The 25,193-nt window shown below is 42.5% G+C and overlaps 1 protein-coding gene and 1 non-coding gene across 2 annotated transcripts in view; both read right to left on the reverse strand.

The window, feature by feature from the left end:
* The window catches only part of CFDP1 (craniofacial development protein 1), a 132,905-nt gene that overhangs the window by 95,989 nt on the left and 11,723 nt on the right, over positions 1-25,193 (reverse strand). Inside the window, exons 2-5 of the mRNA XM_003259963.2 lie at positions 18,008-18,125; positions 15,967-16,186; positions 15,255-15,382; positions 1,057-1,176 (exon numbers count right to left, since the gene is read on the reverse strand). Of these exons, the coding sequence (XP_003260011.1) occupies positions 1,057-1,176; positions 15,255-15,382; positions 15,967-16,186; positions 18,008-18,125 (586 nt within the window). The remainder of the gene's footprint in view (positions 1-1,056; positions 1,177-15,254; positions 15,383-15,966; positions 16,187-18,007; positions 18,126-25,193) is intronic.
* LOC115831922 lies at positions 13,472-13,589 on the reverse strand. The gene has a single exon (XR_004027418.1). It is a non-coding gene; the product is annotated as a small nucleolar RNA SNORA76 (small nucleolar RNA).

The following is a 25,193-nucleotide window of genomic DNA, read 5'->3' on the forward strand; positions in this document are numbered from 1 at the left end:
TGAAAAATATGAAGGGAGAAAAACTATTAAGTTCCTGACAATGTGTTAAGAAAACTATTTGTAAATCATCTTTGATCTTTTTATGTTCCTCTAAGATCACAGATGATGGGAGTGAGTGTTCATCCCAAATCTTCATGAAAAGTTCTGAAGAAGGCTGATATTTTCATTTGAAAAGTATTATTTTTAAATGTAAAATTTACATGTTCAGCTTTGTGTTCAATACTATAAACTAGGACTTCTTTTAGGCTGGCAACAAATAAGAAAGATACAGCTAATTTTCTTCCTTTTTTTTTTTTTTTTTTTTTTTAAGAGACAGGATCAGCCAGGCGCAGGGGCTCACACCTGTAATCCCAGCACTTTGGGAGGCCGAGGTGGGCGGATCACGAGATCAGGAGATCGAGACCATCCTGGCTAACACGGTGAAACCCCATCTCTAATAAACATACAAAAAATTAGCCGGGCGAGGTGGCGGGCACCTATAGTCCCAGCTACTCAGGAGGCTGAGGCAGGAGAATGGCGTGAACCCGGGGAGGCGGAGCTTGCAGTGAGCCGAGATCGCGCCACTGCACTCCAGCCTGGGCGACAGTGAGACTCCGTCCCAAAAAAAAAAAAAAAAAAAAAAAAAAAAAAAAAGAGAGAGACAGGATCTCTCTGTCACCCAGGCTGGAGTGCAGTGGCACAATCATGGCTCACTGCAGCCTCAACCTTCTGGGCTCAAGTCATCCTCCTGCCTCAGCCTCCAGAGTAGCTAGGACACAGGTGCAAGCCACCATGCCCAGCTAATTTTTTTTTTTTTAAGAGACAGGGTCTTACTGTATTGCCCAGGCTGGTCACAAACTCCTGGGCTCAAGCAATCCTCCTGAGAAAGTTACGGCTAATTTTCCTTTGCATCTTCCATTCTAGTAAATACTGGCAAATTAAGGCAAAATAAAGGCAAAGCAGCATCATAATTCTCTCTCTCTGGCAAGGAGTTTGACCTGCGGCGAAAGCAGGTATTTGCACTGAAAGCTTCTTCAACGTGCCAAGTACATCAGGGACTGAGACTCAAACACTCACCCTGACCCGGCAGGGAGTGACGGCAGAGCTGAAGGGACATTAGCCTGTGATTTTTCTTTCTCATTCTGCTTGAAGAAGGATTTGGCCTCTTTAGATGTAGCATCCACTTCCTTAGTTACCCTGTGACAAGGAAAAAGACATCAAGCTTACAAGAAGAATAAAGAGAAAGAAACAAGCTAGAAAAGGGAATAAAGACAACTAGAAAAAGATCCAATGGGCTTTCAATAAATTCTGGATGCTCGGCATTATGATAACAGTTTACTACAACTTTCTTTTTTTTTTTTTTTTTTTTTGAGACAGAGTCTCGCTGTCGCCCAGGCTGGAGTGCAGTGGCGCGATCTTGACTCACTGGACGCTCCGCCCCCCGGGGTTCACGCCATTCTCCTGCCTCAGCCTCCCGAGTAGCTGGGACTACAGGCGCCCACCACCTCGCCCGGCTAATTTTTTGTATTTTTAGTAGAGACGGGGTTTCACTGTGTTAGCCAGGATGGTCTCGATCTCCTGACCTCGTGATCCGCCCACCTCGGCCTCCCAAAGTGCTGGGATTACAGGCGTGAGCCACCGTGCCCGGCCTACTACAACTTTCAATAAAGACATTTTCCCAGCCAGGCGTGGTGGCTCACACCTGTAATCCCAGCACTTTGGGAGGCCGAGGCGGGTGGATCACAAGGTCAAGAGATCGAGACCATCTTGGCCAACATGGTGAAATCCCGTCTCTATTAAAAATACAAAAATTAGCCGGGCGTGGTGGCGGGCGCCTATAGTCTCAGCTACTTGGGAGGCTGAGGCAGGAGAATCACTTGAACCTGGGAGGCAGATGTTGCAGTGAGCCGAGATCACGCCATTGCACTCCGGCCTGGGCAACAGCACAAGATGCCATCTCAAAAAAATAAAAAAATAAAAAACATTTTCCCTCACTAAAATTAACAAACGAAACAACAATGTGTATAAATTTTATCACCCTATAACAACCCAAAGATGAAACAAAATCCCTTAAAACTGGCTAAATTAGCAATAATTTGGGAATGGACGAAAGCAACATGACTGAGAATTTTGCCTAATTTCAAATCTGAAACAACTATCTTCACTAAAACTGAGCCCTAAAGGCTCAAATAAAGGTATTTATAGTAGCTGAGAATTCAGATAGAGAAGGAGAAATGTCTCATCTCTGCCTAGGCTTTCCAGCTTAACAAAAACACCTGAGAAATGTTGTTTAAATGCAGTCCATCTCCCCTCGATGACTTCTCAGCATGAAACACACTGCAGCAGTCAGTACTAAATCTCCATGCTGGGTTACTGATGTGAAGGCTGAAAAAGGCCCTCACACTGCATCCCACATGCAGATTATCACTCAGCCTTGAAAGCTGAGATGGGGAGATGGAATATCGGGAATACAGGTTATAGAATTGTGAAATAATGCCTAGGTTGGCACTATTTCAAGGAGAAAAACAAGAGTTAAAAAAAATAATAATAAATTGAGGAGGCCAGGCACAGTGGCTCACGCCTGTAATCCCAGCACTTTGGGAGGCCAAGGCAGGCGGACCACGAGGTCAGGAGTTCGAGACCAGCCTGGCCAACATGGTGAAACCCTGCCTCTACTAAAAATACAAAAAATTAGCCGGGCATAGTGGCAGGCACCTGTAATCCCAGCTGCTCGGGAGGCTGAGGCAGGAGAATTGCTCGAACCCAGGAGGTGGAGGTTGCAGTGAGCTCAGATCACGCCACTGTACTCCAGCCTGGGCAACAGAGTAAGACTCTGTCTCAAAAATAAATAAACGAATTGAGAAGACTCTGCAGAAGGCTCCTGTTTTACATCCAAAACAACCCAAAGATGAAACAAAAACTGGCTAAATTAGCAATAATTTGGGAATGGACGAAAGCAACATGACTGAGAATTTTGTGTAACTTCAAATCTGAAAAAATTATCTTCACTAAAACTGAGTCCTAAAAGCTCAAATAAAGGTATTTATGGTACCTGAGAATTCAGATAAAGACAGAAGGAGAAATGTTTAATCCCTGCCTAGGCTTTCCAGGTTAACAAAAACAACTGAGGAATTTTGTTTAAATGTAGTCTATTATGGCCAGCCGCAGTGGCCTCTTTTGTAGCCCTCTGATAAGTTTTTTCTTGTTTTTTGTTTGTTTGTTTGTTTTCGTTTGAGACGGAGTCGCTCTGTTGCCTAGGCTGGAGTGCAGTGGCGCAATCTCGGCTCACTGCAACCTCTGCCTCCTGGATTCACGACATTCTCCTGCCTCAGACTCCCAAGTAACTGGGACTACAGGTGCCCGCCACCACGCCTGGCTAATTTTTTTGTATTTTTAGTAGAGATGGGGTTTCACCGTGTTAGCCAGGATGGTCTTGATCTCCTGACCTCATGATCCGCCCGCCTTGGCCTCCCAAAGTGCTAGGATTACAGGCGTGAGCCACCACGCCCAGCGTTTTTTTCTTTTAAAACCAGGCCGGGTACAGTGGCTCACGCCTGTAATCCCAGCACTTTGGGAAGCCAAAGTAGGTAGATCATTTGAGGTCAGGAGTTCGAGACCAGCCTGGCCAAAATGATGAAACCCCATGTCTACTAAAAATACAAAAATTAACTGGGTGTGGTGGTGCGTGCCTGTAACCCCAGCTACTCAGGAGGCTCAATCGCTTGAACCTGGGAGGCAGAGGTTGCAGTGAGCCGAGATAGCATCACTGCACTCCAGCCCGGATAAGAGAGCAAGACTCCGTCTCAAAAAGAAAAAAACAGGCCGGGTGCAGTGGCTCATGCCTGTAATCCCCGCACTTTGGGAGGCTGAGGCGGGCAGATCATGAGGTCAGGAGTTCGAGACCAGCCTGGCCAACATGGTGAAATGCTGTCTCTACTAAAAAAAGTAAAAAAAATTAGCTGCGCATAGTGGTGGATGCCTGTACCCTAGCTACTTGGGAGGGTGAGGCAGGAGAACCACATGAACCTGGGAGGCAGAGGTTGCAGTAAGCCGAGATCCCACCACTGCACTCCAGCCTGGGCGACAGCGAGACTCCGTCTCAAAAAATAAATAAATAAATAAAAGAACAAAACAGAACAAATACTTCCCTACTCCACTGATGCTGAGCTTGGATACATGACTTGCTTCAAAGGCCAATGAAGTATTAGCTGATCTGAGAGGAAGAGAAGCTTAAACACGTTTGTGCTGTTTCTGTTGCCCCTTGAATTCGTCCCTTGAGTCATAAGGAGAATACACCTCAACTGGCTGCTGGTCCAAGATGGCAGAAAGACACATGCTGCAGACCTGAACCCAACAAACAAGCAGCTTGGAGCTGAGCTGAGCTGAGTCTAAATCACTCAATCTCAGATACTCAGAGGCACACAGGCAACAAGTAAACGCTTATCATTTATCACAGCACTACTGTAGCAAGAGCTGACTGACACATTTACATTTTGTGAGTAAGAAAACTGAAATATAAAGTTGTGTTACTTATTCAAGGCTATCCTGAGATTAAGCAGCAATGCTACAGAGAACCCTATAGCAGATAGTATATTCCAAAGATGGTTGCCACAAATTTCCTATCCCCACATGCTCTTCCAGAACCCTGATACCACCCCAGTTAGAGGGGTAGTCTGTGTCATCACCCCTTGAAAGTGAATGGGCCTTCGTGGCTGTCTCAACTCAGAGAGTTCTGTGGAAGTGGCACAACATGACTTCTCAGGCTAGCGAATAAAAGATGATACAGCTTCCACCTGGCATGCTCTGTCTGTCTGTCCCCGTCTCTGTCTCTCTCAAGAATGTACCTTTGAAACTCCAAGTTACCACAAAAGAAGTCCGGCTACTCTGCAGCCACTATGTTGGAGAGATCATATAGGAAGATCATACAGAGACAGACGTCTGAGAAGCCTGTACCAACCCCTAGGTGTTTGAGCCTTCCTAGCTCTGGCATCAGACATGGGAGTAAGAAAACCTGTGAAGGACGGGCGCGGGGGCTCACGCCTGTAATCCCAGCACTTTGGGAGGCCGAGGTGGGCAGATCACGAGGTCAGGAGATCGAGACCATCCTGGCTAACACGGTGAAACCCCGTCTCTACTAAAAAATACAAAAAAAATTAGCTGGGCGCGGTGGCGGGCGCCTGTAGTCCCAGCTACTCAGGAGGCTGAGGCAGGAGAATACCAGGAACCCGGGAGGTGGAGCTTGCAGTGAGCCGAGATTGTGCCACTGCACTCCAGCCTGGGAGACAGAGCAAGACTCCGTCTCAAAAAAAAAAAAAAAAGAAAACCTGTGAAGTGGTTCCACACTTAGCCACTGTCTGATTACAACTACACAAGAGACCCTGAGTAAGAACTGCCTAGCTGAGCCCAGCTACTCCTGGAACCAAGAGAAATTACAATAAAACAATTATTTTTTAAAGCCACTAAATTTTGAGGTGCTTTCTTACACTGTTTTAAAAATAACCAAAATAAACCCACATCCAAATCTCAGGCTTAATGCAGGCTTCTGGAGTACTAAACTAGAAAGGGTAACTTTAAATTTCCTTGCTCTGGGTAGAATTTGGGGCAGACCAGCTAATGAAGAACAAGTAGAAACTGCCACTTATATACAGTAATCTGAACACATGCTTTATTCCAGTCCTGCCAAAACCCTACTAAATAGTGGTAAATAAATTTAAAAAGATAAAACTACGTAAGGATAATGAGAAGAAGTGTAACAGAAAAGGGATGCCAATAGAATTTTCTTCTTTTTTTTTTGTTTTAAAGACAGGATCTCACCATGTTGCCTGGGCTAGATTCAAACTCCTGGGCTCAAGTGGTCCTCCTGCCTTGGCCTCCCAGTGCTGGGATTACAGGCATGAGCCACTGTGCCCAGCCCAAATTTTCTGACAGTAGAAAGCAGCCAGGTGCAGTAGCTCAGGCCTTTAATTCCAGCACTTTGGGAGGCAAAAGGCAGGAGGATTACTTGAGCCCTGGGCAACATGACAAGACCCTGTCTCTACGAAAATTTTTTAAGAATTGGCTGGGCGCGGTGGCTTATGCCTGTAATCCCAGCATTTTGGGAGGCTGAAGCAGGTGGATCACCTGAGGTCAGGAGTTCGAGACCAGCCTGATCAAGACGGAGAAACTCCGTCTCTACTAAAAATACAAAATTAGCCGGGTGTGGTGACACATGCCTGTAATCCCAGCTGCTTAGGAGGCTGAGGCAGAAGAATCGCTTGAACCCAGGAGGTGGAGGTTGCGGTGAGCTGAGATCGTGCCATTGCACTCCAGCCTAGGCAACAAGAGCAAAACTCCGTCTCAAAAAAAAAAGAAAAAAAAAAAATCAGCCAGGCATCAGGGTGTGCACCTGTAGTCCCAGCTGCGTGGGAGGCTGAGGCAAGAGGATCACTTGAAGCTAGGAGTTCAAGATTACAGTAAGCTATTATCGTGGAACTATATAGCCTGGGCAACAGAGTGAGACCCTATCTCAAAAAAAAAAAAAAAAAAAAAAAAGAAAGTAGAAAGCAAGTAGACAAGTAATAACTGGCTTTGGTTTTTGTTTTCTCTGATCTCCTAAGCCTACAGCCATGTGGAATGGCCAGAAACAGGCAAGCCAATATGTACTACAGTACCCTAGAAAGGCTCATTAAATTGAGATACCAGGAACCTTTCGAGGTAGAGGAAAGGAATAGGGCTAAAACCAGTTGGAATTCTCCATCAGAAGCAACTAGGCCCCAGATCCCCTTCAGCAGTACCTCATACTACAGGCTACTGCTCTACCCATCCCCAATCCAGCAGAACCCATTACTCTGGAGAAATGAAAACCATGGAAGTTCCAGAGTCAAAAGGCATGGCTGAAATCCATTCTGAAAAATGAGGAATTACATGAAAATCTATGTATTCATTCTTCCTTTGTCAGAGCAACCCTGAAGCCTAGGTGTTCTGTACAACTGAGTTACAAGATGGAGTGCTACGAAACTCATATTGGACTTTACACCAGTAAGAAATAATGTACTGTATTATGCTACTGAGTTTCTGAGTTTGTTACCTCAGCCTAGCCTGCCCTGGCCTGTCATATCAATTCTACTAATATGAATCTCACAAAAAAAGAAAACAGGGGGAAGTTACCAACAATAACAGAAAATGTCCCAGAAGTGAAGGATAGGCTTCCATAAAAAGAGCCATAGAACACTGGATGCAGCTAATTTAAAAGCATCCAGCCAGACGCAGTGGCTCACACCTGTAATCCCAGCACTTTGGGAGGCTGAGGTTGGCAGATCACGAGGTCAGGAGTTGCAGACCAGCCTGGCAACATGGTGAAACCCTGTCTCTATTGAAAAATACAAAAATTGGCTGGGTGCAGTGGCTCACGCATGTAATCCCAGCACTTTGGGAAGTCGAGGTGGGTGGATCACGAGGTCAGGAGATCGAGGCCATCCTGGCTAACACAGTGAAACCCCGTCTCTGCTAAAAATTCAAAATATTAGCCAGGCTTGGTGGCGAGCGCCTGTAGTCCCTGCTACTCGGGAGGCTGAGGCAGGAGAATGGCGTGAACCGGGGAGGTGGAGCTTGCAGTGAGCCAAGATTGCACCACTGCACTCCAGCCTGGGCAACAAAGCAAGACTCCGTCTCAAAAAAAAAAAAAAAAATTAGCTGGGCGTGGTAGCAGGTGCCTGTAATCCCAGCTGCTTGGGAGACTGAGCCAGGAGATTCGTTTGAACCCAGGAGGCAGAGGTTGCAGTGGGCTGAGACAGCGCCATTGCACTCCAGTCTGGGCAACAAGGTGCGACTCCGTCTCAAAAAAATAAAAAATAAAAAGATTCACATCAAGGCAAATCACTGTGTAGTTTTAGAATGTTGGTGACAGAGAAGATGAAATCAAATGGCCTAAGTGATAGCTTAAGGAAAAGTAGCCTCTAGGTAATGCATGTTTGGTTTTGTTTTTTTACTACCTTTATAGAAATGACAAACCTGGAAAGAGTCACCTAACACAATTAGGTCAACATTTTCTGAAAAGCAACCTAGATCCAAGCACTGTTAGATGTTGAACATATAAAAAAATACGGCATGGCCTTTGTTCTTAAGGAGCTCACAGTTCAGCAGAACAGCCAACCACGAAAGCAAGTCATGATAATACATGATATATAGTAAGTGGCATAAAAGCAGCATGGAAAAAGTATAAACTGTGGGAGTATCTCTCATAATTTCTTAGTGCCAAAGTCCTATCTATATTCACTGGGAAACACTGGTATATTTTTCTCAGGAACTTTAGTAATTGACACCAAGTAATATTAGCAGATTACTCTTCATTGACCGTATGCCTAGAACAACTCCACTCTTAACAAGTAATAAGGGATTCAACTATCAAAATATCTTCAAGTAGGAGAATAGTTAAATTCTAGACCACCTCTAATGCACAAGAGGCAACCCTGACAGGAAAAGGTCTATTATTAGTAATAGTTAATTCAAGTGTTCTCAGCAGAAATTCCATTTTAACTTTATTTTCACTTACTCAGAACTTCCTGAAAGTCTTTATTTGGGCAGAAACTTTCCATGACTGGCTTTTTCCAAAAGGTGAATCATTTAGGAAAGTCTGAGCTAACTGGCTCAGCTGGTTATGTGATAGGGCAGAATACAAAATACTATATTCCCCCATTCCCCTAGGTTAATAAGCTAAACATTTTTCAAGTAGGGACAAAAACAAAATGAAATGACCAAAGCCCAAAATTTAACATTAAAATACAGTTAGAAAACCTAAGACTAACTTTGTGCTAACACTACCTTACACTTAGACCTACAAATTCCTTCCTGTCATCACTAGCTCTTCTCACATTTCTTAAAGATGTAGTAATGCTCTTAACTTGATACAGAGACAAAAAGGAGAACAATGACATGAAGAAATTAAAAGATATGCTCAAATCCATACAACAAATTTGTATCTGTCATCAATGAAAATTCGGATCTCGTAAGTCCCCTCATGAGAATTCCTTATAATGCCTAAATTTAAGTATAAATAAATTAAGTTAAAAAAAAATCCTGTCAACACGCCCACTATTAACAGGGTTTGTGTTTTCTTTAGGGGAAGGGAGTTACAGAACTTTCACTTTTCATGTTATATATGTTATATATCTCTGTAACGTATGATTTTTAAACTAATAAGCATGTATTACTTTGAAATATAAAATGTATGTGACACTATGTAATTCATATGAAAAAAGAGCTTCCATACTCATTTCTGTGTTTTGTTTTTTTATAGACATGGTGCTGCCCTCTTCTGACAAATTGTGAAAACAGCAGACTCCCTGAATACCCATCATGTACATTTAAAATTACCATCCACTTGTTTTAAAAAATGAAATAGGAAATTTGTGGCACACAACTATATTAGTATTTGCTAACAAGTCCACAACACTTAATTTGACCGAAAATTTATGACATTTTTTGAGACAGGGTCTCACTCTGTCACCCAGGCTGGAGTTCAGTGGCACGATCTTGGCACACAGCAACCTCTGCCTCCTGGTCTCAAGGGATACTCCTACTTCAGCCTCCCAAGTAGCTGGGACTACAGACACACACCACAATGACTGGCTAGTTTTTATATTTTTTGTAGAAACGGAGTTTCTCCATGTTGCCCAGGCTGGTCTTCAACTCCTGGACTCAAGCAGTCCTCCCGCCTCAGCCTCCCAAAGTGCTGGGATTACAGGCATGTGCCACTGCACCCAGCCTAATGACTTCTTACAGCAACAGTTATTTATCAGCTTTTTGTACACTCCATGTGAGGGCCACTGGTGAATTTATACATAAGTCTTTCTTAGATAGTCTACATAACACATAGAAAATAATTCAAGCCAAAAAAGACTTCAAAAAACTTTTAAACCTATATTGCTAATGGTACACTAATATACTTTCTATATTATTTTTATAGGACTTTCAAACTATTAAAAGTTTATACCATCAGCGTTCTGCTGGTCCCCTACTGGATGGACAACTCAACAGCTTCCACAATAATTTCAGGCAGTAAAATATATTACTAATTCATATCATCAATAATTATTTATGGGGCCAGGCATGGTGGCTCACACCTGTAATCCCAGCACTTTGAGAGGCCGAAGCGTGCGGATGATTTGAGGTCACGAGTTGGAGAATAGCCTGGCCAACATGATGAAACCCTGTCTCTACTAAAAATAAAAAACTTCACTGGGCGCAGTGGCAGGTGCCTGTAATCCCAGCTACTCGGGAGGCTGAGGCAAGAGAATCGCTTGAACTCAGGAGGCAGAGGTTGCAGTGAGCCAAGATCGCACCACTGCACTCCAGCCTGGGCAACAGAGTAAGACCTTGTCTCGAAATAATAATAGTTATTATTATTATTTATGGATCCCAAAAACAACTAATTACCAAGGAAAAGGTTGCCTTACAATGAAGAATTCTGGAAGGTACTGTCCTTTTTTTTTTTTGAGACGGAGTCTTGCTCTGTCGCCCAGGCTGGAGTGCAGTGGTACGATCTTGGCTCACTGCAAGCTCCGCCTCCCGGGTTCACGCCATTCTCCTGCCTCAGCCTCCTGAGTAGCTGGGACTACAGGCACCCGCCACCACACCCAGCTAATTTTTTGTATTTTTAGTAGAGATGGGGTTTCACTGTGTTAGCCAGGATGGTCTGGATCTCCTGACCCCATGATCCACCTGCCTCGGCCTCCCAAAGTGCTGGGATTATAGGCGTGAGCCACCGTGCCCGGCCGCAAAGGTACTGTCTTAAAATACTGGTGGCCTAACTTATCCCCATCAATGTTGAGTGTCATGATGGATGAGAAGCATCATCAATGTAGCATTTTTGTCTAACATAATTAATCTGAAGCTCATCATAAACAATGCAGCAATCCAAATTGAGGGACATTATGCAATACAAAATGGCCTGGACTCTTAAAAAAAAAAAAGCTTAAAACCAATGCTGTGAAATACAGAAAAGGCATGAAAAACAGCTCTAAGTACAAGGAGTTTAAAAAGACCAAATGCAAAATCAACAACAACGACAAAAAACCAATTATAGTTTTCATCTTAGATTGGATCTTAGAGGTGGCTCCGCAGCACAATGGATAGCGCACTGGACTTCTAGATTGGATCTTAGATTGAACAAGAAATATAGCTATAAAGTACATTATTGGGATAACTGGGGAAAAACTGAACGGAATCATTTGTATATAGTGCTATTCAAGTTTTGACTGCAAAACTACCTGTTATTGGTCCAAGATGAGATGGGCACAGAAACCGTGAGTATTTAGAAACTTGTACAGCAATTTGACAATGTCACAATACTCAAGACATGAGCAGTGGGCCCTTCCATTAAACAGAGTATAAATTCAGTTATGTCAGATTTGCAAGGTGAGTCACGTGATATGAATTATCAGTCACATGCAGTAGGACATTACAATGTGTGTGATACTTTAGAATTATCTTGTCAACTAAAGCCCGAAAATGTAATAAAACGTAAGCATTTATTTTTATAACTTATTTTTACAATCATTTTAATCGTTACTCAATTGTAATTTTTAAAATATATATAGGTGCCAGGCATGGTGGCTCATGCCTGTAATCCCAACACTTTGGGAGGCCGAGCAGGCAGATGCTTGAGCCCAGGAGTTTGAGACCAGGCTGGGTAAATCCATCTATATAAAAAACACAACAGGCTGGGCGTGGTGGCTCATGCCTGTAATCCTAGCACTTTTGGGAGGCTGAGGTGGGCAGATCATTTGAGGTCAGGAGTTCCAGACCAGCCTGACCAAAAAGGTGAAACCTCATCTCTACTAAACATACAAAAAAAATTTAGCCGGGCATGGTGGTGCGCACCTGTAGTCCAGCTACTCAGGAAGCTGAGGCAGGAGAATTGCTTGAACCCAGGAGGTGAACTTACAGTGAGCTGAGATTATGTCACTGCACTCCAGCCTGGGTGACAGAGTGAGACTCCATCTCAAAAACAAACAGATGAGCCAGGTGTGCTGGTATGCACCTGCAGTCCTAGCTACTAAGGAGGCTGAGGTGACAGGATTGCCTGAGCCCAGGAGGCAGGGGCTGCAGTGAGCCAAGACTGCGCCACTGCACTCCATCCTGCGTGACAGAGCAAAACCCTGTCTAAAAAAAAAAAAAAGAAAAAAAAGAAAAAAGAAAAAAAAAATTATGTAGATGGTCAGGCATGGTGGTTCACACCTGTAATCCCAGCACTGTGGGAGGCCAAAGCAGGAGGATCACTTGAGGACAAGAGGTCAAGACCACCCTGGGAAACACAGCAAGACCCCATCTCTACAAAAAAATAAAATAGGCCAGGTACAGTGGCTCATACCTGTAATCCCAACACTTTGGGAGGCTAAGGCAGGAGGATCACTTGACCCCAGGAGTTCAAGACCAGCCTAAGCAACACAGGGAAACCTCATCTCTAAAAAAATAAAAACGAATTAGCTAGGCATGGGTGGCCAATGCCTATATTCCCAGGTATCAGGGACACTAAGGTGAAAGGATCTCTTGAGACTAGGAGATCATGGCTGTAGTGGGCCATGAGGGTGCCACGATACTCCAGCCTGGACAACAGAGTGAGACCCTGTCTCAAAAAAATTTAATAAATAAAATATTAAAAATAAACAAATAAACAAATAGGCTGGGCGCGGTAGCTCATGCCTGTAATCCCAGCACTTTGGGAGGCCAAGGTGGGTGGATCACGAGGTCAGGAGTTCAAGATCAGCCTAGCCAACATGGTGAAACCCCATCTCTACTCAAAATATAAAAATTAGCTTGGCGTGGTGACATGCACCTGTAATCCCAGCTACTCGGGAGGCTGAGGCAGGAGAATCACTTGAATCAGGGAGGCGGAGGTTGCAGAGAGCCGAGATCATGCCACTGTACTCTAGCCTGGGCGACAGATCAAGACTCTGTCTCAAAATAATAATAATAAAAATAGTGTTTATTCAAAGTGTGTGTCTGACATTTAATACTGAGAATTGATATTTTACTCAGCTTTTTGTTTTTTTGTTTTGAGACAGAGTCTCGCTCTGTTGCCCAGGCTGGAGTGCAGTGGTATGATCTCGGCTCACTGCAACCTCTGTCCACTGGATTCAAGCGATTCTCCTGCCTCAGCCTCCCAAGTAGCTGGGATTACAGACGTGCACCACCACACCTGGCTAATTTTTGTATTTTTAGTAGAGACAGGGTTTCATCATGTTGTTCAGGCTGGTCTCCAACTCCTGACCTAAAGCAATCTGCCCACCTTTGCCTCCCAAAGTGCTGGGATTACAGGCATGAGCCACTATGCCAGGCCAGCTTTTTGTTTTAATAATAGAATAAAAGATAACAGTGATTCCCTGTATATTAACACTTTCAATGAACAGCCTGTATAATTACAAAATTCTTTCCTTTTTCCTGTCTGCGGTTCATTTTGACCACACGCATTGAAATGTAATGTTATGTCTGTTAAATCTTTTTTTTCCCCCACACCTGTCGAAAGAGGTTAAAAGGCCCACACTTAGAAGGGGCAGGTGGCCCCAGTTATACACACACACAGTGCTGTGGTGCTGCAGCCTGAGCCCCGCGGCCACAAAGAGAGGCAGTAGGGTATCTGTTGAATCTTAGTAAAAATTTAGTTATCTTTTATATTTGTTTTTCTAGTAATTCCTTTTTATTGTGTTTTTAGAAAAGTACTGGTCTGCAATAGATTGAAAATTTTAAGTTGGGGTCCTTCATTATAGATAGTAATCTGCTCTAATATTAACTTTACTGAATATGAGAGTTATATTGTGTTACAATGGAGAATGCCCTTGGTGGTAGCAGACACGTGCTAAAGTATTAAAGGCTGATGTGTCACAATGTCTACAAGTAATTCTCAAATGGTTCAGCCAAAACAAAAGAAAAACCCAGATAATAGATGGTGAGAGAGAGGCAATACATTAACCAGTGGTGAATCTGGATGATAGGTATGTAGGTGTTTGTTGTAATACTATTCTTGCAACATTTCTATAAGTGTGACATTTTTCAGAAGAAGTTAGAGAGAAATTTTTAATAATAAAAAGTTTTGGCTGGGCGCGGCGGCTCACGCCTGTAATCCCAGCACTTTGGGAGGCCGAGGCAGGCAGATCACGGGGTCAGCAGATCGAGACCATCCTGGCTAACGTGGTGAAACCCCGTCTCTACTAAAAATACAAAAAAAATTAGCCAGACATGGTGGCGAGCACCTGTAGTCCCAGCTACTCGGGAGGCTGACGCAGGAGAATGGCGTGAACCCGGGAGGTGGAGCTTGCAGTGAGCCAAGACTGAGCAGCTGCACTCCAGCTTGGACGACAGAGCAAGACTCTACCTCAAAAAAAAAAAAAAAAAAAAAAAAGGGCCAGGCGTGGCAGCTGATGCCTGTAATCCTAGCACTTTGGGAGGCCAAGGCGGGTGGATCACCTGAGGTCAGGAGTTCAAGACCAGCCTGGCCAACATGGAAAAACCCCGTCTCTACTAAAAACACGGAAATAACAGGGCATGGTGGCACAGGCCTGCAATCCCATCTACTCGGGAGGCTGAGGAAGGAGAATCGCTTGAACCTGGGAGGTGGAGGTTGCAATGAGCCGAGATCGCACCCTGTACTCCAGCCTGCACAACGGGAGCGAGACTCCATCTAAAAAAAAACAAAAACAAAAACAAAACAAAAAAACTGTAAGAGAATTAGCTGGGTATGGTGGCGTGTGCCTGTAACCCCAGCTACTCGGGAGGCTAAAGCAGGAGAATTGCTTGAACTGGGACCCAGGAGGCAGAGGTTGCAGTGAGCCAAGATCATGCCACTGCATTCCATCCTGGGCTACAGAGCAAGACTCCGTCCTCAGAAAAAGAAAATAATATTGAAACCAAATTCCTCTCCTTGAATTTTCAATTCTTATCTGATTTCTGAGACTTCAATGGGGCTCATATTGCAGTCAAGGAGAGTAATAAAGGGAGACATGACTTACCAAAAGTCACAAAACATGGCAATCATCAAGTGGAACAAAATACTTAACTCTTATATTCCCTTGCATCTGTTCAGCTGACCACTTCGTAAAGCTCAAAAACTACACTGCTATATGTGAAAGGACCTTTCTCACGCTCCCTGATAATTTACAGAGCCAGTTTCCCTTGAGTTCAAATATAACTCTCCCAAAATATTATGATGGATTGAAATGAGGATAGATGGCTAACACCAGTTAGAGAGAGACGCTCATTTTTAAAAACACTAGTTTCAAAGTTTGTGAAGGTTCTCTTACCTTACTTCTTCACCAGCAAAATCAAACACCTTGGTGATTTTAACTTTTTCTGTTTCTTTAGGTTTCTCTAGCTCTTCTGCTTTTACCAACAATTTACTTGAACTTGTCTCTTCAGTCTCCTCTCCTTTCTATAAAAAAAACAAGAAATGTAATCAGTTTCACCAAAAAATGAACCATATTGTTTATAGCTACTTTTTATTTTTTTTTTCTTTGAGATAGTGTCTCACTCTGTCGCCCGAGCTGGAGTGCAGTAACACAATCTTGGCTCACTGCAACCTCCCCACCTCCCAGGTTAAAGCGATTCTCCTTGCTTCAGCATCCAAAGTAGCTGGGATTACAGGCAACTGCCACCACACCCAGCTAATTTTTGTATTTTTAGTAGAGACAGGGTTTCGCCATGTTGGCCAGGCTGGTCTGGAACTCCTGACCTCAAATGACCCGCCTGCCTCAGCCTCCCAAAGTGCAGGGATTGTTGCTATGTGGCACTGCACTCAGCCTATAGCTACTCTTCAATGTTTCATCTCTAACCAGTTAAAGGCCTATTGGAAACTTATACGATTAGAGAAGCTTATTCTCCTACCATAGGAAATGCTTTGCTTTTCACTTAGTACAATTGTATCAAAAGGCATCTGGTCGATTTTCGTAGGCTTCAAATCTCAGTAATGTAGGGTATTTCTGGAGAGGCATTCACCTCATTAATGTCTCAACTTACCTTAACTTGTGTACTTGGGGGCACTTTTGATTTTGGTCCCACATCATTGAGGAAGCTGGCCCAGAGTTCGTCCTCCTTCTTTTTCCTGGCATCCTCTGATCCAATGCCTTTTTCCTGCTCTGCAGCTTCATCTTCCTCCTCACTACTGCTTCCCTCAGATTCTGAATTGGCATCCTCCTCTTCCTCTTCTTCTAATGAGAGGCCACCTTGTCTTCTCTTCCTAATCACCAGCAGTCACAGGGAAAACGAAAGACAGCACAAAATGATTTCAGTTATCCCTCTCCCAATCCCAAAGGTAATCTTATAAACCCAAGAACATTTTAAATTCTGGGACTACTGATTAATACACTGAAGTGAGTAGAAGAGGTAAGCTGAAATTCTGTAGAAGAAAAAAAAAGAATTCAAAAAAAAAAACAGAACTGAGCTCTTACTGCTAACTTTTCTCCAATCACTTAAAATCAAAGTATAGCATTCTCCTTCTAAATCAGGACCAGCTGTTTTCACAAAGAAACCATCCAAATCACCTAATCACAGAATTAATCTACCCAGAAAGAATATTCTAAGAACATATTATATGTGCCACACATTGTTGGCTTTTTAAAGCTACTCCATTTGTAGAACAAGTTCTATTTAGAAGAGCCTCAACTTTATTTGCACTATTTCTTCCAAGACTTCTCAAGGAAAAAGAAAAAAATCCATTGTTTCTTCCCACTTTTGGAAGAAATGAGAGCTGGAACATACAAAAATTCAAGGACAGGCCAGGCGCGGTGGCTCACACCTGTAATCCCAGCCCTCTGGGAGGCCGAGGCCCACACAGAGATTCCACTTTTTTCTCTTTTACTTCATATAAACTTTCATCACAACAAGATGAGGAAATTAGCCAGGCGTGTTGGTGGGTGCCTATAATCCCAGCTACTTGGAGGCTGAGGCAGGGAATTCAACCCAGGAGGCGGAGGTTGCAGTGAGCAGAGATCACGCCACTGCACTCCACCATGGGCAACAGGGCGAGACTCTGTCTCAAAAAAAAAAAGAAAAAAAAAAATTCAAGGACAAAAAAACTGGGCCCAAGACTTATAAGAGTATATTGCTTCTTAGACTATTTTGACTTTAGGTGACTAATACCTACAATTCTTTTTTCCTTTTCATAAATGATAATCTGCTTTTTGCTTCAATGCCCAAGAAGACAGAAACACCCAAGTGAGGTAAAAGACTTCTATGGAAGATGCCCTTATCTAAGTTAAATAACCTGTCAGAATTTTCATAATTTTCATGGGAAAAGAAGCCCATACCAGGCCTATGCCAGACAATGTGCTAATAGCTGTATTTTTAAAATTTAATTGCATATATAACCTTAGATCAAACAATTCTCCTTCTAAATGTTACATTTACAGGTATATTTATACATGTATACACTATATACATTTATATATTTATGTATACTTTGTATACATGTATACAAAGAATATTCACTGCAGTCTTGTTTGTTGTAGTAAAGACTAGATACAATCTAAACATCCCTCAATACAGGAAAGCCTAAATAAAGTAAGGCCTATTCACATAATGTAATACTATGAAAAGGAGGAGATACTGCCATGGTACTATCTCCAAGATGTGAAATAAAGAGAAATGAAAATGAGAAAGTGAGTATGCTACTATTTATATTTTTTTCTAAAAAAAAAATGAAGAAAGAAAATATAGACATGTATGCATTTGCATGCACAGACTATCTCTGGTAGCATAGTTCTTCAGAGGCAAAGCAACAAGGGCTAGGAACAGGGTAAACATCTTTTTAGGGACTGAATTTTCTGTTTTAACCATATGTACATATTACCTATTAACATTTTCTTTACATTAAAGTTCAAAATTTTTAAAGCTTTCCAGAGACCAAGAAGTTAATCCTAAAATAACAGCAAATGTTTCCCTCAAAGAGAAAAGGGTTAGAAACGCTGGCTTCATTAAATCTACCATGAGACCAATCTTAGCAATCAGGATGGTTGTGACAATAGCCCCTAACTTCTAAAGGCCTTGAGGGCAGCATCACCTGGCTGGAATGCTCTGGGCCTTTCTTTTTTTCCCTTGGGTTTTCTGTGTCTGCTCTTCACCATCCACTTCATCTTCCTTCACTAATTCATTTACATCATCTTCACTATACTCTCCACCTGAAATCACATAACAGGGTGATCAGACAGGAATAAAGGTTTTCACATCAAGATGAGACATTTTCATTAACACAAGCTTTCACACCGAGACATTTTCATGAAGAAAAAGTGAATTTTCCCCTATTCTTCACCTAACGAAAACATCATATCCTTGGGGAAGTCTTCTCTGTCCCTGAAGACTACCCTATGTTCTTCTACCCTGGGCTTCCATGGCAGTCTCTATTTCCCCTCCATAACTCATCCCACTTATATTTAATGTTGGTAATTTCTGCTGTGCTCTATACTCCAAGAGGACATAAACCCTGTTCATCTTGACTTTAAAGTATTCACTAAATGAATGAGTGAATGAACAGAAATTTCAATTCTACTAATGTGTTTCTCAAAGAAGAAACTGATGCACTACCTCATCTTGGGTATCTTTCAAATCTGATTTAAAAAACACTTTGTCTTCTCAATAAAAGAGGTTTAAAAGGAAACCTAAAGACTTCCAGTTAAACACAGCAGAAAGAACAAACACACCCATGTCCCATCTTCAGACACTGACATTCAACAGTCCCCAGTAAAAGAGTGTTGCCTGGATGTCTGACCACATGCTGTGCGTACCAGTCAATAAACCAACCCTGCCCATACAGAGATTCCATTACCTTTTTCCTCTTTTACTTCATATAAACTTTCAATTGAAGTGTACATACCAAAAAGTACACAAATCTAATATACAGTTCAATGGAATGGCACACAGTGAACAAGCTTGCATAACCAGGGCCCCAGCTCGAGGAAATGAACATTACCAGCATCCCAGAAGGCCCCTTGCGCTCCCTTCCAGTCACTAACCACTGCCCTACCACTAAAGGGAACCAATATCCTGACTTCTAACGTCACGGGTTAGTTTTGCCTGCTTTTGAACTTTCAACAGAAGCCTGCAGTGTGTACTCTTCTGTGTCTGGCTTCTTTTATTCAACATTAGGTTTGTGAGAGTCACCCAGATTGTTGCAGTGTAGTGTAGTTGATTCATTCTCAATCCTAAATAGTAAATAGTATTTCACTGTATGACTATACCATAAACCATTTATTCATTCTACTGTTGATGCACAACTAGGTTGTTTCCAGTTTGGAGTCATTACAAACAGTACTGTTTTGATACTCCTGTGCATCCAATCAGCTTTATTTATTTATTTATTGAGACAGAGTCTCGCACTGTCACCTAGGCTGGAGTGCAGTGGCGTGATCTTGGCTCACCACAACCTCTGCCTCCCAGGTTCAAGCAATTCTCCTGCCTCAGCCTCCTAAGTAGCTGACATTACAGGAGTGTGCCACCACACCCAGCTGATTTTATATATTTTTAGTAGAAATGGAGTTTTACCATGTTGGCCAGGCTGGTTTTAAATCCTCACCTCAGGTGATCCACCTGCCTTGGCCTCCCAAAGTGCTGGGATTACAGACATGAGCCACCACACACCGCCTCCAATCAGCTTTTAAATACTTCACTCATAATGTACCAAGGACCACCAAACACTTGAGAAAAGCCTCCAATATGAAAGGCAAGATTCAAGACAAACAGAAAGGAATTCAGAGGAAACAAAATTAGTGCAGAAAGAGGGGGTGGGGAGGGGACAGATTAAAAACTTAAGGAAAAACGCTTTGTAATTAATATCCTCAAAGAGATAAGAGAAACTGTGGCATCCATGGAATAAAAATAAGACTTTTAAAATAATTCAGAAAAACAAAACAAAAAAGCCCATAAAAACTAAAACAATGATAAAAGAGATTAAAAAAAAAAAAAGGTAGACCAGTGGCTCACACCTATAATCTCAGCCCTTTGGGAGGCTGAGGCAGGTGGTTCGCCTGAGCCCAGGAGTTCAAGACCAGCGTGGGCAACTGTGAAACCCTGTCTCTACAAAAAAATACAAAAATAAGCTGGGCTTGGTGGTACACACCTCTAGTCTAAGCTGAGGCAGAAAGATCACTTGAGCCTGGGAGGTCAAGGCTGGAGTGAGCCAAGATCACACCACTGCACTCCAGCCTGGGTAATAGAGCAAGACCCTGTCTCAAAAAAATAAATACATAAATTAAAAATTTTTTTAGAGGCGATGAGAAGGAGCCACCTGTGTGAAAATCTGGAGAATAAGCATTTGAGGCTGAAGTGGAAACAATCAATATCCAAAATGGAATTCTCTTTGACATCCCAAACACCAAGGGCTAAGTGACAATGTTTCATGAAGAGAGCAGTGAGTTCTTGGTTAAGACAGCAATCTGAACACACAAATGTAATTTTACTTCCTCCTGAACCTAGTGAGACCCCATATCTACAAACAATTTTTAAACATTAGCCAGGCATGGTGGGGCACGCCTATGGTCCCAGCTACTTGGGAGGCTGAGGGGAGGATCACTTGAACCCAGGAGGTCAAGGCTGAAGTGAGCCATGAACATTCTACTGCATTCCAGCCTGGGTGACAGTGAGACCCTGTCTCAAAAACAAAAACAAAAACAAATACCACCCAAAAATACAAAGAAACACAAATGTATTTACCTTTTTATACAGCAGTCCCACTTCTATCCCAGAATATATAACACGTTATTCACTCAGTACTGTTTGTAATAACAAAAAATTAGAAACAGCTCAAGTTGTCTCACAGTAAGTGACTGGCTGAAAAGACTATGGTCCATCTAAATAATGGAATACCACAGTCATTACAATGCAATGTGTAAAATTTCTATGTATTTACCTCCAAGATATACTCTTAAGTTAAAGAGAAAAAAAAAGGAGAGGAAAAGCAAAAGAACAGTGTATGAAATACACCAGCTTTGGATGAGGAAAAAGGAAGAATTAAGAATATGCTTATATTTGTTTGTATATAGAAAAAGCAACACTAGAAGGATAAACAAGAAACTAATGAGAACACCTCCTTATAAGGGTCAGGATAAAACAGAGTAGAAGCAAGAGTTCACTGTGTTTATCTCTCTACAGAACTTTGAAAATCCCTTAAATTCAAAAGTTTGAATAAATAAACATAACTGTATACCAAAATGATAACATAACCATATAAACAAAAGATCTATTCCCAGGACTTTAAAAACAGTATTCTGACTATACATCTTCATCAAGATGCATTCCAAAGACAAAAAAAACTTCCACTCTGCGTAGTAACATCAATGTTGGTATTTTGAAACTATTTCCTTTATATCATAGGTTAAAGCAAGTAATTAATCATGTTAGGAATCTAGATCTTCAGAATAAGAGATATGACACAATTGTAAAATCAAAGAAATTGGCCGGGAGCGGTGGCTCACGCCTGTAATCCCAGCACTTTGGGAGGCTGAGGTGGGTGGATCACCTGAAGTCAGGAGTTCGAGACCAGCCTGGCCAACATGGTGAAACCCCATCTCTACTAAAACCACAAAATTAGCTGGGTGTGGTGATGCATGCCTGTAATTTCAGCTACTCAGGGAGCTGAGGCAGGAGAATTGCTTGAACCTGGGGGGCGGAGGTTGCAATGAGCTGAGACGCACCACTGCACTCCAGCCTGGGCAACAAGAGTGAAACTCTGTTTCAAAAAAAAAAGAATTAAGAATATGAATATGAACTCTAACCCTTTTCTTTGTTTGTTTGTTTTGAGACAGAGTCTCACTCTGTCGCCTAGGCTGGAGTGCAGTGGCACGATCTTGGCTCACTGCAAGCTCCACCTCCCGGGTTTTATGCCATTCTCCTGCCTCAGCCTCCCGAGTAGCTGGGACTACAGACGTGCACCACCTATGCCTGGCTAATTTTTTTTGTATTTTAGTAGAGATGGGGTTTCACCATGTTAGCCAGGATGGTCTCGAACTCCTGACCTTGTGATCTGCCCACCTTGGCCTCCCAAAGTGCTGGGATTACAGGCATGAGCCACCACGCCCGTCTACCGCTTTTTAAGTATTTCCTAGTTTTGTCCACTAGACAAACGGCATACAAACTCATCATCCTGGTAACATCGAGCATCTCTGAAGTTCAAAGTTGAGACCATTTACCACAAAAAGGCTCCCTGAAAAAAAAAAAAAAACTCATTTCAGGTCTGAGGCAAAGAAAGCACAAGGTAAAACCAGGACATTTTTCCGTGCCAGAAAGCCAGGAAGCTATTTAAAAATAATAGATAAAGGCCACGTGCAGTGGCTCATGCCTGTAATCCCGCCACTTTAGGAGGCCAAGGTGGGTGAGTATGGGGGGGAATGCTTGAGCCCGTGAGTTCGAGACCAGCCTGGGCAAAAGAGCCTGTTTCTACAAAAGATTTTTTAAAAATTAGTCAGGCATGGTGGCACGCACCTGTAGTTCCATCTACTGGTGAGACTGAGGCAGGAGGATCACTTGAGCCCAGGAATTGAAGGCTACAGTAAGCAAGACACCGACTCATAAAAAATAAATAATAATAAAAAAGATCAAATTAAAAGGATACAAGATCCAGCTTGAAAGAACTCCTACTGGCCAAAGCAGTGAAGACCCGAACATTAAAATAGGTAATTGTTAGAAAATGAAAACACACTGAATCAATAAAAATCTGTGAGCCCCTCATATTAAAAGATAAAAAAAAATTGTGCCATTTTAGACTGCTATTTAAAATTACTACCTATTTTGAAAACTGTAATTAAGGGAAAAGAATTAAACATTTATACTGTTCCGACTGATAAAGGAAAGCTATACTTTACAGAAAAACGTCAACTAATAAATACAGAAGAACCACAGAATTAGAAAGACATCACTTCTCAAACTCTAATGACAGTAGTAGTTTAGGCAAGGGTTATCAAGTAATGCCAAAAAGCAATTTAAGAAGCTGGGTGTGCCAGAGGCATTTGAACCAGAGCAACTCCATCCTGAATAGCGACTGGGTAAAACGAAGCTGAAACCTGCTGGGATGCATTCCCAGGAGGTTAAGGCATTCTAAGTCACAGGATAAGCTAAAAGGTTGGCAGAAGATACAGGTCATAAAGACCTTGCTGATAAAACAGCCTGCTGTAAAGAAGCTTGCTAAAACCCACCAAAACCAGTGCCATGAAAGCTTACAAATGCCATGGCAACGTCAGGAAGTTACTCTAAATGGTCTGAAAAGGGGAGGCATGAATAATCCACCCCTTGTTTAGCATATAATCAAGAAATAACCCGGCCGGGCGCGGTCGCTCACGCTTGTAATCCCAGCACTTTGGGAGGCCGAGGCGGGTGGATCACGAGGTCAGGAGATCGAGACCACGGTGAAACCCCGTCTCTACTAAAAATACAAAAAATTGGCCGGGCGTGGTGGCGGGCGCCTGTAGTCCCAGCTGCTCGGAGAAGCTGAGGCAGGAGAATGGCGTGACCCCGGGAGGCGGAGCTTGCAGTGAGCCGAGATCGCGCCACTGCACTCCAGCCTGGGTGCCTGGGTGACAGAGCGAGACTCCATCTCAAAAAAAAAATAAAAATAAAAAAAATAACCATAAAAATGGGCAAACAGCAGCCCTTGGGTCTGCTCTGTCTATGGAGTAGACATTCTTTATTCCTCTACTTTCTTAATAAACTTGTTTTTACTTTTCTGTATGGATTTCCTTCTAATTCTTTCTTGTTCTAGATCCAAGAACCCTCTCTTGGGGTCTGGGTCTGGATCCCCTTTCAGGTAACACGTAGTCTCAGCTACCTCAGAGGCTCTCTTGAGCCCAGGAATTTGAGTTCAGACTGAACAACACAGTGACACCTCCATCTCAAAAAAAAAAAAAAAAAAAAATTAAAAAGCAATTTAAGTTTTAACCGTTAAGTATACTGTCACATGGAATACTTTCCAGTTCTAAAAGTCCCAAAGGAAAAAAACAAGTATACAAGAGAGGGATCAGACTGTTACCACCCTGATTTAGTAGTCACCACGATATTGTGTCTTCTGATGCTATTTAAACATCAGATGTCCATCGATAATGCATTCTAGCCAAAGTATTTCATTGGAACCCATGAAGCATTTAGATCTAATTTCTGATTTACAGAGAACTGAAGGAACAGGAACAACTAAAACAACGCCATGAGGGAAGAACCAGACAAATCCAAGAGGTGAGACACGCTGCAGGACGTATGGCTTGATCTTTTCAGCAATCTATGTCATTATAGAAACGGGAGTGTGCTAGATTAAAAGAGACTCAAGGATGGAACAACAGGATAATATGTGTAGTCATGAACTCAACTGTGATTTGGACACACAAGCTACAACCATTTTGGAAAATTTGAGTATGATCTATATATAAGATAAAACATTTACTAAAATAAATGGGTAGAGACCGTCCACTGAAAAGAGCAGGTTGAAAAGCGATGTGAGTAAATACAATTGCAGGCTGAGGAAAAAATTCAAATATCTATACCTAGGTGTAGAAAAAAATCAGAGTGACTATTCACTAAGGGATTGACAGGATCGTCTCTAGGTAGTTCAACTATTTTTATTTATTTTTAAGTGATTTTTTATTTAACTGTCTGCATTTTCTAATTTTCTACAAAGCTCTGCACTACTTTTGAAAACTTTTGCCTGTTTTCATCATTAAAACAGGCAAATGTTGTAGACAGTTCAGACAAGTAGATGCACATGGCTCTGGATCTTAAACAAGTAAGAAGATGCTTAATCTCATTAATAATGAGACAGCCATGTGGGAGGGGGTCCCTGGAGAATCTCCAGGCAGCCAGCAGACTGGGAGGAATGCACACTGGGGTGGAGCCACAGAGATTCCTGCTGTTTGCAGCAGGGAGGAGCCTGGCCCCTCTTCTTCCTGTGTGCAACCTGGGATTCAAAGCTGCGAGGCAGGAAGCACAGCAGCAGGAACTCTGGCCTTGCAGAGTCCCTGTTCCCCCTTTTTTCCCTTTTCACCCAATAAAACCCTGCTTTACTCAAGCTTCAAATTGTGAGCCTAAATTATCGTGGCTGTGGGACAAGGATTCCGTCTTTAGCTAAACTATGAAAAAGTCCTGCAACAGCAAAAGATAAGCAAATTTTAAATTATACATACAAAACCCCCTAAAAATTCAAGATCAAATTCCATGCAGTTACTACGAGGGAAAAAAAATAGTAAGAATCAGAATAACATCCCTGTAGACAATGT

This window comes from Nomascus leucogenys, chromosome 2, assembly GCF_006542625.1.
Source record: "Nomascus leucogenys isolate Asia chromosome 2, Asia_NLE_v1, whole genome shotgun sequence".
NCBI classification, from domain to species: domain Eukaryota; kingdom Metazoa; phylum Chordata; class Mammalia; order Primates; family Hylobatidae; genus Nomascus; species Nomascus leucogenys.